Source organism: Zosterops lateralis (assembly GCF_965231275.1).
Source record: "Zosterops lateralis genome assembly, chromosome: 14".
NCBI lineage: Eukaryota > Metazoa > Chordata > Aves > Passeriformes > Zosteropidae > Zosterops > Zosterops lateralis.
The window spans coordinates 10095812-10112245 of NC_139774.1; the positions used below are offsets into that span (position 1 = coordinate 10095812).

The 16434-nt window shown below is 38.7% G+C and overlaps 1 protein-coding gene across 1 annotated transcript in view; it reads left to right on the plus strand.

Annotated features, from left to right (window-relative positions):
* SPOCK1 (SPARC (osteonectin), cwcv and kazal like domains proteoglycan 1) overlaps positions 1-16434 on the plus strand; it is a 272287-nt gene that overhangs the window by 77348 nt on the left and 178505 nt on the right. The window contains exon 3 of the mRNA XM_083871549.1: positions 9922-9967. Within this exon, the coding sequence (XP_083727675.1) occupies positions 9922-9967 (46 nt within the window). The remainder of the gene's footprint in view (positions 1-9921; positions 9968-16434) is intronic.

Sequence of the window (16434 nt, forward strand, 5' to 3'; positions counted from 1 at the left end):
GGGACTTCACTTGTAGATTCTCCATCCCTAGAAATGTTCAAAGCCAGGTTGGATGGGGCCCTGAGCAGCCCAGTCATGGGTTGGGACTGGATGACCTTTGAGGTCCCTTTCAACCCAAATCATTCTGTGACTCTGATAACTGAATCAACCAGCCCCAACTATCATGGACACTTTGATCACGTCATAGCTTTTATAAACTGGGCAAGGTGTTTAAAATAACCTGCTGGGTGTTCAAGTTGTTGGTGACAACCAAGGTGAGGAGTCTTTACCTGAGGGGGAGCAGCATTTATGTTTGCAGCAACTGCTGCACGTTTTTCTCTGGTTTGCTCCCATTAACCCACCCTCAGTTTTTTGCATAATGATTTTTGATGTAGTGTTCTTTTTTTTTTTCCTTAGAATGGATAAAATGTCAGAGACAATTAAGACGAATTAAATGATGTTAGAAACTGGAATGAAAACTGCACATTTGTAATGGCTCACAGGGTTTCTGATGTAAAATGTGCACAACCCTCTCCCACACTCAGCAGCTGGTTATGTCATGGGCTGGTTGCTCATGACTGCTTGTTCCTGATGCAGTACTGAAAATTTTCAAATATTGGCTGAAAGGGCTGCAGAGTTGTCCTTTTCAACAGCAGCACATTTGATTTCACCTTTTTTGCAAAGGTTTCTTCAACAATACCTGGAACTAGATTTTCCTTGAAGCTACAAATGAAGTACAAAGAAATGCCTGTGTGTTCCCAGGGACAGTGCATTGCTCCTAATCCGGTATAATTCATAGTCTCTTTCCAGTCATTAGTTATGCATTTAAATAAGTATTTGAAAGACTTGGGACATTGGAACTAATTTCATTGTCTCTACAGAAAATTGTGTCCCTAAATATCAAAGTTAGATAAGTTGATTTTATTCAACTGCTGTTTGTTGCCTTGTATGTTTTGACCACTGGGATTTGTGTATCTAAGTGGAACATCAGTATTTTATGCATAACTTTTGTTTTATAACTTTGATATTAGGAGAATTATCACTTTATTTCATAATGAGATTATTCCCATTATGGTAAATGAAAAAAAAATTCACATGACTTAGAACAAATTTCTGAAAACTTGTAAAATAAACCAAGAACTAGCAATGTGTTTAATCATTATGCAAATTGTTATTTGCTGTAAAGCAGTTCCCATGTGGGGAAGCAGTGGTAGCATTCGATTTTTTTAATGTGGGTGTTGTTCTGCAGATACAACCCCCAAATGATCAGCTAAAAAGAACCAGTGATTGTGTCAAAAACAGCTACTGCAGATGTACTGTCAAAGCAACAAGGGTAATGAAAGTGAAGTCACATTGCCAATGGCTTTATGACCTTCAGGCTAATGTGTTTGGCTTTCAAGCTGCCTAAAAACAACTGCTTTCCAAGCAAGTAATTTGAATTTTTGACTGAAAACTAAGATGTGGAAAGAGTTTTGCAGCTCTCCTTTCAAGGTTTGTTTTTCAGTATTACACCTGTTGAGAATATGATTTATTAACAATACTATTCTCTCTATAGAGAACCTGCAGGGGCCATTCCCCAATGATATTTGTAATTATAAACTGAGATAAACGCACGGTGGTTTTGTAAATGGAAAACAAGCAAATGATCATCAGTGAGAAAGCACCATTAGGCCAGGCTGTGACTTGTGAATCTTCATTCCACATGGAGGGCACTTGTGTTATTTTTGTGTATTAGTTGGGACCTTGTAACGCTCAGCAGAGGCAGTGAGTTAACCTGGCTACCCCAGCTGGGAATTCATGCCCAGTGTTAGTGCAGAGATCAGAGGTAGTGCTGCTTTGAGGAATTGCACCTGGAAGGAGAGGGAATATATGTTTGTTATCTCTGACGGCGCTGCTGAGTTGGGCAAAGTGGGAGCTGATGGTTTCCACTGCAGTGTTCAGTCTGGCCTTGGAGCTGTGGCACATCCAGCACATCCAGCCCAGCAGGGATCACTGAGTCCATCCCTTGGGAGTTTTGCCTTCCTGGCTTTGTGAGACTGTCCAGCCTGCAGCACAACCTGCTGTGGCCAGTGGGACACACTGAAGTGTGAAAAGCTTTATGAACGTGAACTTAGAGACAATTATTTAATTCAAGCAGGGGTAACAGGCTCTTTAGCACATGATAATGAGTGGAAGAGTTCAGGCAGAAGTCATTGTAGTTCTGAAGTTAGTCTGCCAAAAGGGAGAGCAAAGAATAACAAAATCCAGGCATTTTTCCCCTGCCACCCCTCCAGTTTTAGATATTTCAGCACAGGCCAGCACAGACAGTTGTGTGATTGTCCCAAGCACCCAAATATCTCATCTCTGTCAGCCATGTGTGCTGGCACAGAGCTGTGCCACTCCAGCTCTGTAGCTCTGGCTCACAGCTGGCCCTCATTCATCCTGCTTGGAGCACAGGCAGGGAAAATGAGCATCTGTTTGCCCTCAACATTGGAAACATACACTATGGCTTCATTCTTTTGGACAAATAAAGAGTGCCTTGGGGTTTTCTAAGAAATATTTTTAATTCTCACTGTATTTGTATTTTTACAGAAAATCCTAAAAAGCTAGAAAAAAAACCACCCCAAAACCTCAAAACCAACCAAACAAAACAAAAAAAACACAAAAAACAAACAAACAAACAAACAAACAAACAAAAACCAAAAAAAACCCAAAAAACAAAAACAAAAACCAAAACAGCACCAACCAACTGCAAAACCCAAGAGAGCAGGAAGAGCACCAGGAGAGCAGCATTTCTATATAAAAGCCCATGTGATTGAGTTGTAAAGAATGACAATTCTTGTTCTAGCTGATCTGGGCTCAGGGGTAAGGAATAGATTTAATTTTTAAAATTGTTGCCACTCCAGTGAATAATTGTGAGTGTGGGTAAGAAAGGTCTAAATGCTGAAAGTTTCACCTACCACTGTCTCAGTATTGTTCATGGAAACTTCTAGAAAAGTCTTTCAGCAGAACAGAAGTAGCAAATCTTTCCTAATCTAGTAGGAAAAAACTCCAGCCAACCAACGAGAAACTTCTAAGTTTTGAAAATAAGAAACCCAGTAACATTAATACGGGCAGAGGTTGGGTTTGCACATTAGTGGTAGCTGAGCAAAAGTCTGTGTACTGAGAACTTAAGTCTTGTGGGAAATCTGAGAATGTAAGATGTGGTCAAGGATCTTTTCAATGCCATAAACATCTGAGGACTCATTAGGATATTTATTTATGAATTTTGTACCATTATTAATAAACCACTGTAATATACTTGGCATTATATAAGGATCTAATGTGAATGCTTATACTTTTATCAATTCATTATATTTTTATTAATGACTCTGCATTCTAGGCAGGTCCTGACATCTGCAGACTTTTCATTACATGTGACACTGCTTCCTTCTGCTGTGAATTCTCAGGGTCACCACTTTATGTTGGGAGCTATTTCAGTAAACCCAGATATTTCTGGCCTTTCTGGGACATTTCTTACTAAACTTAAAGCTTTCCCATACAAAATTTAAAACAAAATATCTCCAGCAGCAGCATTACTAATTCACTAAGCCAAAGCATCCTGTTTGGATGCAGTTCTCTGATTCCTGGGAGAGAGAGAGAGCACAGAACTGGTTAGACACATCTTAACGTAGACATCTCATTGGGGAGCTTTGTTCGCTGAAGTACTCAGTGGGTAAAAGACATTCTCTGCCTCTTAGGCAAATAAAAAAATAAATAGATAAATAAATAATGTGTAATTTGCTGACACAAGCTATTTGCTTAAAACAGGCAATAGGCCTTGGGGAGATGCTTATGACAGGCTGGATTGACTTTAGCAGAGCAGCAGCTGGTGCTTTAACACTGCTTGGTGTTGGAATGATCTTCTGCACTGCAAGGTGGAGAGGCAGAAAATGCAGCTGCATCTTTCTGGAGCTAATTTTAACAAAAGCCATGAGCTGGTGATTACCACTTTTTCCAGCTGGGTCCTTATGAGGGTAAACTGTTTATTCATAGATGGAAGGTGGAGGAGGGAAATACTGAGCAGGCTGCAAAGCAGCGTTAAGAAATGTCCCTCCTGGAGATGCTTAGAAATTTAAACTGTTGTCTAGGTGTTGTCTAGGAGAGAATGAAAATTGCTTCCTCAGAGGTCCCTGTGAGTCCTCCTTTGTGTGGGAGGTTCCTCAGGAGGGGCCTGTCATGAGCCTTTCCTGATGACTCTGCACCAGTTCTGAAGGATCCTCCCAGGGCTTGAGGGAATGAACTGAGCTGAGCTGGTTCTGAAAGGTACAAAATCAGGGGAATGTTTTCAGTCAGCATCTCATTTCTGCTTGAGTCATACAAATAAGTTATAAGCTCAATTAATGCAACAAATATAAATATTTATGAACCCATTTAGCTAATGTTTGGCTGTATTTATAAATAAGAGCATCTTGCAAGAGCTTCTTTTTGACAAGTAAATAAAGTGTAGAGAGTGTTTGTGTGTTAAATTATCCATGCTTCATTAACTCTTCCAAAATATCAAGTCTTAGGTAGTAACTAAATTCAAAGTGACAAAAGAGTAGGATTAGTGGGAAGAACTTTAATACTTGAACTTCAGGAGAACAAGAAATTGTTTGCTTTCTTAGTTGGTAGGGGAGAAGAGGCTAAGTGTGTTTAGTTTTGCCATTAATTTAATTTTTTTTTAAACTGTATTGTTATTGTAGTGATAGGAGGAGTAATAGGAGAGGACAGCAGTCTCATATTAATGTCCTGGTCTTAGGGACAATTTCTATTTGCTGAATTTTCTGAGGTGACTAACAGGAAATTGTATTAGACCCAGGTCTACTTCAAGGCTTGATTATTTTTTTGCAAATCAGAACACAGTCTATGAATTCTGATAAATCTTAGGGTTCCAATGGATGAGATTTTTGACTATTCTGACTTTTTGTGAACTGTTAAACTGGTGTTTTTAACGTGCCCTTCACATACTTAGTTTAAGATATGAATATTCTCTTGATTGACTTTGTTGATGGCACATCAATCTAAGTTGGCTGGATTTGACAGCCACATATTGAATGATAAAGGATCATTTTGGTCTTCTCAAGAAACAACAATTTATTATTCATGATGTGGCAAAATGGATTTTAGAACATTGTTTTAGTGATGCCAAGGTCACTGTTTCCATCCCCATGTGGGCCATTCACTGAAGAGTTGAACTTCATGATCCTCATCAGCCCCTTCCAGCTCTGTGATTCTGTGAAAATGTGTTTGCTCTAATCTCTTGATTGCTCAGATCAACGTAAATAAAAATGCAATGAGAAGAACTGAGGCCAAGTCTAGCAATTTATATTGGCCTTTATAATTCTTTTTTTCATTTGCTATGTTCACAACTGATTCCTAAGTTAAATATCCTGAGGGTAAAACATAGAGGAAGGGTTCCATGGTGTGAAGTGGTGAACAGATTGAAAAGGCAGCTCCTGTCCCAAGTCTTGCAATGTAATTAGGGTGGGGGGAGTCACTGGTGGGATTCTTTGTGTGAGTGGCCCCTGGGCTCCTTGCCCTGCTCTCCCAGGCTGTTGTCCACCTCAGGCAGGGAATAGATTTTATAAAGGGGGCAGAAAAGAATCTTAACAAAGGCCTTACCCCACTCCTGATGAGAAGAGAACAGCACTCTAGATTTCATCAAGAATTGCATTGGGTTTCACAGGGGATGAGTTTCTGAAACTGGAAGTGGAATATTTAGGCTGTGATGTGAGACTCAAAGTCCAGAAAGAGCCATTTGCAGAGGCCAAGCCAACACATCACTTTTCTGTAACACTGAGTTGAGCTAAGGGACTGAGATAGAGCCTTGGCTTGCAGTATCAGCTCTTCTCTTTTCATGCATGATTCTAGGTGTGCAGAGTCCCTTCAGTTAATTAAAAGATTGACTTAGTCATATGCAATCACTGAACCGTAGGCAAAACCTTCAAAGTGTGAATTCTATGCGAGAAGAAAGATATTTTCAAATATTTGTTCATCAAAACCATTTCTCAGTTGCTGTCACCTGCTGCACTGAAGTGGCCCCGTGCCTGGTTTTGCACTCCCTTCAAAGTCCAGCCAATAAATAGTCTTTAAAGTCAGCTAGGTAAAAAATTAAATTACGTCTCTCTTATACCAGGTATGTACAGATGAGTGTGTGGAAAAAACACTTCATGGTGGTTTTGTCTGTGAAAAGGGAATGAAAAAGCTTTTTTTGATGCTCTACAAGAAAGAAATGTGTTAGTAGAATGGCATTTGGCTAATAGTGCAGTAGATAAAAACTGGGTCATGGCAGCAAAGAAAGAGAGAAAATTGTTTCATTTGGGGGTGAAGGTCATCTGAAGTAAGTGATTTCACATTTAAAAGGCCACTGAGGAGAAAATTGATGAATGTTAACCTAATTTTATGTTGCTTTATTTCATTCTTTTTTCTTTTCTCATTTGTAATGCTTACATGTTCAGGAAGTTGAGGTAGGTTTCTCAATTTTAACTTGTAAATATCCACAGTGTGAATAAAAATATTTACAATATATCATAATTCATTCAATGTTTTAAATGCTTATGATCGACTGTTAGTATTGTTACAAATGAAAGGCATTGATACATGTTAATGTTTAATGTGTTAATATTGATTAATTAACATGCTAATATGAAAATTGTGTAAGTTTCATTTGTTACAGAAAGCATAAGAAAACAGTATCAGCCCTAGTTGAATGCTCAGAAATGCACAGATTTCTTTCTGTCAGGAAGGTATTTTACTGAATGGGAAATTTAAATCTCTTAAATCAAGTTGATTGTATTTATATATATATATATGTGCTGCTTCTCTGTTGGAAGAAGTTACAGTGAAATGATGCTATTCCTTCAGAGACAATCAGAGTTCCACCTTCTAACAAAAGTCATTTGAGGATATTGTTATAAATCTCAGCCCCTTCCCGAGTCCTGGCACAAAGCCCTGTCTGCTTCTGAGTCAGAGCTTGAGGTTGTATTTAAATGTGACACAGATTTTTCTGCTCACCATATCCACAGGGTGAGTTTCACCTTTATGGTGCCATAACCCTTCAGTCTCAGCTCTTGCTGGTCTGGATGCTGAAGTGGAGCCCTGGTGCTGTGTTTTGTGTCATTTTGCTTTAATCCAGGTACCACCCAACTCACACCCTCACCCTCCCCATTACTTGGGTGGCACAGGGAGGAGAACTGGGGGGGAAAAAGATAAACCCCGTGAGTTGTGATAAGAACAGACAGCATTATAACTATTATTATTATTATTATTACAAAAAGAGAGATGAATGAACCATAAGAAAGACTAGTAGTGCCCAGTACAATTTTCACCACCTGCACAGCAGTGCCCCCCTGGTCCCCAGTACTGACCATGTCCCCTGGCCAACTCACCCCAGTTTATATTCTGGGCTTTAGGGGTGGAATATCCCTTTGGCCACTTTGGGTCACTTGTCCTGGCCATTCTTCCTCCTGACTCCTCTCTAAAGAAACCTGGGAAACTGAAAAGTCTTTGACTTGGAATAAACACTCCTCAGCAACAACTAAAGCATCAATGTGTTATCAGCATTATTCTTATCTCAAATCAGCTCTGTACCAGCCGCTAAGAGGAAAATTAATTATATCCCAGCTGAAACCAGGACAGTTGTCCAACTGGCAGAAGTTATTTTGAACTGCTATTGACTGTATTGCTCTGATGTATATATAGTCATTATTTACTCCTATAAATAATAATGGGGTTTATATATTGGAAATTTCAAAGGTTCTCTCTATTCCACCTTTTGGGGTTTTTTTTCACATATTTTTTTCGTGTTTATTTTCTATGTTATCACACTGTGGTTTCAGGGACATTCTAAAATAAACATAATTTCAGTTTTTGAAATGGAATACTAAACTGGTCTGCATGAAGGAGAGGAGGGGGAATAATAGATCTACAGAAGAGATGGCTGTGCTGTAGGTATTTTTTTGAGGAAGGTGCATTTTTTTGTAAAATATTCCTTTGACACTGAAATTGAGATAAACCCCCTTTCCAATCCTTATTTCAAAACTGGTTCCATATGCCACCAGCGTAAGAAATCCTTGTTGGGAGTTGAATTATTTAACAGTTTCTGATGCTGAAAACCCAGCAGCAAAGCAACACCTTGGAAAAAATGTAAGGAGGCACAAAAAGAATATTTTGTTGGTGAAAAAAAATCTGCTATAAAAGCTGAAAACCCAACACATTCTGAAAAGTGATTAATGCTTGGTGAATTTAGCAGTACATCATCATCAGTTACAAAGCATTGTATAACCATGTGGGGGTTTTTGTATTAGCAAAGCTGTGAAATTCAAAGGCAAGCCTGCAGTTCTATTTCTGGTGCCAAGCCTTGTACTTGTGAAGAAAAAAATATGGATACTTTTGATGCATCTGAAATAAATTATGGGTAATAGCTTTTGCTGTTATTGTGGAACATTATCACTGTCCACAAAGCCAGTATGACACTGACCATGAGCATACTAAAAAAAAAAATACATTTCCTCCTGCTAGTCATGCAGAATAATTTGACGTAACCCCCACCATGGTTGCCTGTTCCAGAGGAGGCAGAGGAGAGCAGCAGAACAATCCATGTTTTTCCATGCTGTCCATGGTGTTATGAAAGGAACATGAAGTGCATCTCCTGGTGTTCACTGAGGCTGTGGAGTCCTCACTCCTGTAACAGCCTGTTCTGATCCCATAAAGTCATGCTGACTTCCAAGTCTCCAAAATATTCCAGGTTAGGGTGACTGGATTGCATGGGAGCAGGTGAAATTCAGTGTACTGGAGATAAATGGTAAATGGAGCCCTACAGAAGAAGTAATTTAGATGTCTTATTCACACAGATGGGTTTTTAGTTACCATCTTGGCAGGAAAAAGAAATCTCAGTGTCATTCTGGACAGCTTGATGAATACATCTCCTTAGTGGCATCCCTCAGGAAATGAATATAGAATACTGGATGTATTAAAAAGGAAACAAAGATTAATATGCAGAAAAAGATGACAGTGTTGTAGAAGTTTTGTGTGCTTCCTCACCTCAAATAGATAATTCTGTTGTTATCACATCCTCTCAAAGAGGATACAAGTGAAATACAGACTATGCTGAAACCAATATATCAGCTGGGCTTAGCTCCCAGTTCTTCAGCACTTGGTTATGGCATTCTGAAGCAGAGAAAACTTTGCCTTCAGATAAATATTTGCTAAGTACATAGAATACAGATTGATCCAACACATGGAAGAGTTCTCCATCCTTTTTGCCAGGAGACCATTTGCAACAGTCATTATTTGGCCAGGCACTCTGACAGTCCCTGCTTTCTCCAGTGTAAAATCCAGTGAGAATTGTGTAGAACAGAACCACAACACTCACAGCAAAATGATCTCTTTCCATCAGATTTCACAAAACTTTTAAAGTTTAATAGCGGGAATAGTGACAAAAATACTCACTGGAAATGTTCTTGGAAGTTTTTGTACTATTTAAGTGTAATGTTTGCAATATTGCTCCTGTATTCTGTACATTCACAATGATGTGATTTACATATGTCCAGATGGATGTATCTTTGAATTTACTTTGCTGACCTTTCACCACACCAGGATGGTGTGGATCATGTTATACTACCTGAATAATATGTGCTTTCTTGTCAAAGACTGTAGACTAACATGAAATAAAAGAGTTATTATAAAATATTTAATAATGGCTGTGTTTTCAAAAACAATCCTGAAGAAAAATTCAAGTTGCTGAATCCAATGAGTTCTTTATTCTTTAATTTCTAACCTGCATTAACTACTCTTTAGGACACAACCTGTTGATAGTCTTAACTGATTGGAGCTAAATCTGTTAGGATCAAAACACAAGTTGATTCATTTAATTGTGTAAAATAGTACTGAAAATACTGATTTTTTTTTTTCTGAGATTTCTTTTTTTTAATCCCCATTTAGGATGATTATTTCAGAAACTGGAATCCAAACAAGCCGTTTGATCAAGGTAAACTTAGTACACATTTTGTGGCTGTCTTCTGCTATTTTGTGATATCCCCATATGCTCTATGCCTCTCCTCCTCTGTCTGTCCCGTGCATTAGTGGAGAGCTATATTCATTCTTACATCTTGTTCCCAATTTAGTCACAGCTTGAGGTGGTTTATGTAGAAGAGTTTTGACTCATCTCGGTATTTTTTCACCATGTTTTTTAATCCCCATCCATTCCACTTTATATTCAATGATGAAATGTGTGCTCAGAGAGATTCTCTGTAACCATGAATCTTGGTTTAACATGCAATTTAAAACAGGGATCTTCACGTTCATTTTCTTTCATGTTAAAGGCTTTGCTAAATTAATGTCCTAAGTGTAACCACTGCATTTTCTAACACTCAAGGGGCTAATTCCTTGAAACCAGCTGTAATGCATGAATTTCAGGGCTGATTTTAAAAGGGAAATGGTGTTTTGTATATGCTGCTGTTTCAGATGCAGGCTCTGTAAATGATGTTTTGCACTTTGTCTTGGTGAGTGTTTAAGTTATTGCAGTACTTCAAATATTTCCAGGCCAGCCACTACATGACAGGAAAAACCCCCATTTTAATTGTGCCCAGGATGGCACTGGATGCAACAGCAATACCAGGAAAAAAAAATTCAAAATCACTCAAGTGTTTAGGAAGAAAATACTTATTGGAAGTCTCTGAAGGTTCTTCTGAAAATATCACTTTACATCTATTTCTGTATTTCACTGCCAAGCATGTTCCTTGTATTGTCTGCAGCTCACAGGAATATCATTGGAGTTAGAGCTTAAGAGTGTAGATTCTCTGTCTTTAGGGAAATGGAACTTCAGTGTCAAAGGAAAGGCAAAGTTGATGCTTTTGTCAAGACACATATCCACAGAGGTTTTCGTGGGATTTAGGATTACAAATCCTATTGACTTCAAATGGAACTTATGCTCCTGCCACTTTCGGAGGCCTTGTGACCCTCTGTCTTCCCAAGAGGAAAAACAAAAAGGTAAATCCTGGCAAAGTATTGCAGAGAGATTTTGAACTGACATGCTTTAAACCTGTCCTGTTTATTGTGTTACTGAGATGTCTGACTCTGGGCAAAACCCAGGAATGCTTGTAGAGAATCTAAAGTCACACATGGATACCTTGAAGGGATATGTCGGATGTCTGTTGAAGATTTCTGTCTCTTCGTAAAGAAAAGGATCATTTCTTTTTCAGTGTAGAGTTTCTCTGGCACTGGATGTCTGGTCAGGAGGCAGAATGCAGACTTGAGGGATGCAGTCTGAGCAGGATGTTCTGCCTTGCCCAAAGATCTGTGCACTGCTTTTTTCTCACTTAAATCTTCCAAATGGATTTTATTTGACCAATAGCTCATTCTTTTTTGACAGAGGTCACTACTCTTGGCTTTGGCAAAATTCACCCTGACTAGAACATTAAAAATAGCCACTCAAACATTTCTAAAGATATTTATTGCACAAAAAAAAAAAAAAAAAAAAAAAAAAAAAAAAAAAAAAATTTGAAAACTGTTGATTAGCTTAGTTACATACAGACAGAGAGCGAGTCTTTAGTCATTGATCCCAGTGTTGTCACCCAAAAAATGAAGAGAAATCACATGTTGCTGCTTTGGGCCCCATGAGTCAGATGCTGACAAGATTAATCCTGAGTTATATATTCATATAGGTATGTATCTATGTGCAAATGTATACATGATATATTTATCTGTATATAGAGGGAGTGGCATTAAAATAGAAACTGCTGAGATGAAGAAAGGAAGGAAGGAAGGAAATGAAACTTTCTCTTTCCCAGATGTTGCCGCCAGAGCTTTAATTTCTGTAATTTTCCACAGAGAGGAAAAAGAATAGTCAGAAGAATTTGTCCCAGCTCTTTCATGCAGCATGAGCTGCAAGACAATTGTTTAATCTGTTTTTCCTTTTCCGTTCTCCCTGCCCTGGTATTTTTCCCATGTTGTTCTCTTTGGCTTTGGGGAGTTTAAATGCCCCTTGTGCTCATGTATTATTTTGAAGATAGAAAAGCTTTCATTTTGGATTTTTTGGGATTCTGATACCCGGAGAGCTTGTGCAGATCCTGTGGTGAGGGGCCTTAGCTTGCTCCTGTGAATTGAGTAGCAGCTTCTTTTAACCTCAAAAAGCTTCTTTTAACCTCACAAGACCAAGAATCTTCCTAGTTCCTGATCAGAAAAAAACTTCTCCAGTGGGTGAATGAAAACAGATTGGGGATTTTATAGAAAATCTAAGTCTGGAGTCACCATGCTAAAGCTCCTTTGTGCAAACAATAACTTTATGGGATGGGTTTACGAGGTTTTAATATTAAAAAAATAGTTTTCAATTCTAAATCTAAAATCCTGCTTGAATATTCTAATTGTGAAGTCTTCATGTGGAGGCAGACTGTGGAGCCAGGCTGAAGAGCTGGGAGGGCAGAGCTGCAAGTAACTGAAGGCAGGAAGTACCTGCCAGAGGGACCTCACAAAGGCAGCTGGGGGATTCCATATCAGATGGAATTAAAGAGATTCCGTCTGATTTAAAAGTAGATTAAAACAAGTTTAACAGATTTAAAAACCAACAAGTAATCAGAGGTTTTGAAAATCAGCACAGTTCTGCTTCCAGGCTTGTACTTCATTTGCATATTTTAAAGAAGTCTGCTGCATCCGACCAACTCTGTATTCTTTTCTAACAAAAAGCTGCCTTTATTCAGCAGGATAAATTATTTAATTGTGTATTGAAAAACAATAGCAGTGTAATCAAGCTGTCTGCTTTCTGCTTGCAGTGTGGAGAGAAATACCTGAGTGTTTGTCTCAAGCAAAAAAATACCTTGATTTGTAAAAAAAGCATTAATGGCTTTCACTGAAACCACCTCTAGGGAGTGACACGAGGTATCTTTGGATAACAGGCCTGTTCAAGGGAAGTCAACTTGAATGGTTCAACTGCAGCTCAGAGGGCACTTGAGTGATCAGAGTTTATTTTTAGCTGAGCTACCAGTCCAGCTTTCTATTCATCTTTAAGGCAGGAGAAACCAACACAAAAGTGAGCATCTTACTGGCAGAGCTGAGCTAACGAGGCACTTGGACTGCAGAAGGCAGCAGAGTTTGTAGCCTGGAAATGATTGCTGGTCATTAATATTGAACTCGATTCTGTCACAGTTACAGAAGCAAGAAAGCAGAAGAGCAGAAGGGGCAGGTTAGTCAGGATTTTGAAATATGAATCAAAGAGTTGGGGTTTTTTTCCTGACAAGGTCATTTGAGAGTTCTTAAGGAGCTTGACAGCTAACTTGGCATACTTTCCTAGTCTTCTTCATCCACTTTGGAGAAAGAAAAGAGGGAATAGGGGAAAACTTTAGCATAGCTCAAGTGAGAGATTTTGATACATGTCTCATATTCAGCACCTATTCAGACTTGCCAGAAAATGAACTTGTTAAGACTTTATGAATTATATTAATTGAAAACTGTTAAAAAAAGAAAAAAAGTTAAATTACTTAAATTTTCTGCTAGAAGCCACTCCTAAAATTGCTGGCAGCAGTTTGGAATGATGTCCAATTTGTCATACAACTTTTTTAAAAGCATCATTACCCAGAACACAGGAGCTGTGGAAGTAATGGGGTGCATTTTGTATTGCAGATGCATGAGCTCTGAAAACATTTAAAACATCAAGCTGCCATTATTATTAACAACACAGCTGTAGAAAGATGCAATAAGAGGGGTAAAAATTTGATTCTGTGGTAGTGTGGATTTTTTTTCCCAAATATGTGCTTAAAATCATCCACTGACCTGTTGAATTTTCTGTTCAAGGAGGTGCAGGTTTCCCCCTTTCCGTTGGGATTGTGACACTGTCAGAGGATTTCAGTGGATGGAGCTGGCCTGACTCCCCTCCCTCAGCTCTGCCTGCAGCACTGAGGCACAAGGACTGGCTAGAAACAGGGTCCAACTTTACCCATTGCTGGTGGTAGCAATACAAAATAGTCCAAGCTGCAGTGAAAAAAAAGCTCCTGATTAGAAATATTAGAAATAGTCTGACCTTTCCCCCTTGTCTTCCAGCCTTTGTCTTTCTTTTCACTGTCTATTCCCAATCCTCTTCCCCAATAACTGAGAAATCTGGACAGGGATGTTCCTTCTCAGGGTTTCATTATCTGCCCTTGGAGAGGAGGGAATACAAAAAATTTTTAAAAATTCGAACTCCCAATTCCATTGTATTGTGTGAAAATCTTTATCTGCCTGAATTGGGCCTATCAATGACTGACTCCAGTATCAGACACACTCATTTAGACTTGACTATCGTTATTAATTACAGACATGTACTCATTTCAAAGAGCTCCCCTTGAGCACTAATGAAAGGCTGAACTAGCAAAATACCCTCACTTTTGAAGAGGAAACACTGCTTTTGAGTGGGTGGAGGCCTCCAATGTAGCATAGCCCATGACTTTCACAGCCCAGCAACCCTGTGAAGTGAATTTGTCAAATTTAGAACATTTCATTTCAAGATGAATGTGTTGGTATCAGTGCATCCTCTCCTTGTGCATCACATCCTACCTGTGTCTTTCCAGTGTTTAAATCCCAAATCCAGACTCCAGAAATGGGCTTCTGCAGCTGTGCAGAAAAAAATTTGCCTAAAATTCATAAGCCTTCCAAAACAAAAGGAGTGAAAATGGGAAGCCTGTGATGCAGGATGAAAATCATAGAACCTGCAATTATTTTTGAACATGTAATTTTCTGTTAGCCCAGTTAAGATGTTCTTTCAGAAAAGCCTGAATAAATTCCTCACAAAGAGATGTTTAGTACTGAGCACATCTCTAGTCACAAATATATGTTAGTTTTATAATAAATGTTTTCTATTACGGTGCCTCAGATGGCAGATTTCAATTGAATAACTTATTTTGCAATTTATTTTTTGACTGTGCTTGAATTAGTTTTAGAGGCTTATTCATAGTGCAAGTGCACATGAATTATGTTTGCAAATCTTCAGTAAATCAGTCCAATTTTAGAACATGTTAACTGAATCAACCAAAAACAATGGCTGAGATGCAGCACATGAAATATACTGTCTCCCATCAAATGCATTTCAAGCACACATGGCTGCTTATCTCCAGGCAGATGCACATGGTTCTTTTTGCATGCTAGAAGCGTAATATTAAATTCCTTATAAGCTTGTAAGCAACCAATTTTGTCATTAAATATGGCACAAGAAGTGACAGGGCTGGGGTCCTTGTGTGTGATTGCATTATGGCTGATGTGCTGTGAGCAGAGACAGTGATCGATAGGCTGCTTGCCTGGAATTTTATTAGCACTTGGGGAGCACTTGTTAGTTTTGTCAATAATGGTGCTGGCTTGCTTTTAATATCTTACTTCATTGACTGTGAAGCAGACATGATTTTCAAAGGGGAATTTGTGCCCTCCCCGTGCTCATCCAGCTTCCATTGAATTAAGGGCATTTTTGGGGAATATCACAGGAACCCAACCCTGCTCTCTTTGGCATCTCTCAGGGAGGAGAGGTTTCCTTCCCTGTGCTTGGGTTCAGTATGTAGGAATTCATGTTTGGTAACCTACCTAGACCTTTAAAGATGAAGTGTGTATAAATACATGCCTACAAATCTTCTTTCCTTATTTGCTGCAAGAGAAACCTGATGCATCATCCAAACAGGTTTCCACTGCAGCCTTATAAGCAAGTTAAAGAGGTGCTGTGTAAAAGAAATAATTATAGGGTGGATGCAAAATCAGTTGGAAAACTATGTTCTGGTAGTAGCTGTCCATGGTTCTGTGTCAGGCTGGGAGGATGAATTGAATAGAGGTTTCTGTGATCTCTTTTGGATGCAGTATTATTTACCATTTTTTAACATTTACCATTATTTACCATTTTAATTAAACTATAGATGTTGAAATTAGGCTGCCTATGAAATGTTGCATGGAAATAAAATTCTCAGTCACCTTAAGAAATTTAAGAAGTGGTCTGAAAACAAAAGCTAAATTTAGTCTAGGCAGATGCAAAGTTCTTAGATAAGAACAATCATCTTCACAAAACGGGATGAAAACCAATCAGTCATACATTTGGAGCAAAGGGCTGGGGGATTATAATGGATTACAAATAGAACATGAGTCAACAATGTCATTCTGCTGCAAAAAAAGGCAAATGTTGCACTGGCATGTGTAACTGTGAGTAATCCTTCAGCTCTGAGCAGTGCCAGTAAGACCTTGGCTGGAATACATTGTCCAGATTTGTGTACTATGCTTCTTGAGTACTATGAATCAACTGGAAAGTACCCAGAGAAATGTAAAAGGGATGATCAAAGTTGCAGAAAATATCCTCTGTGGAGAAAGACAGACTGAAGAAGAGGAGCAAACCAACAAAACAGCAACAACAAACCAAAATAACCCACAAAAAACCAAAACAATGCACAACACTGTTTTCAAATGCTTAAAATTAACTGCAAAGTGAAGGGCTGATTCTACATCCATTGTGGATAGAAC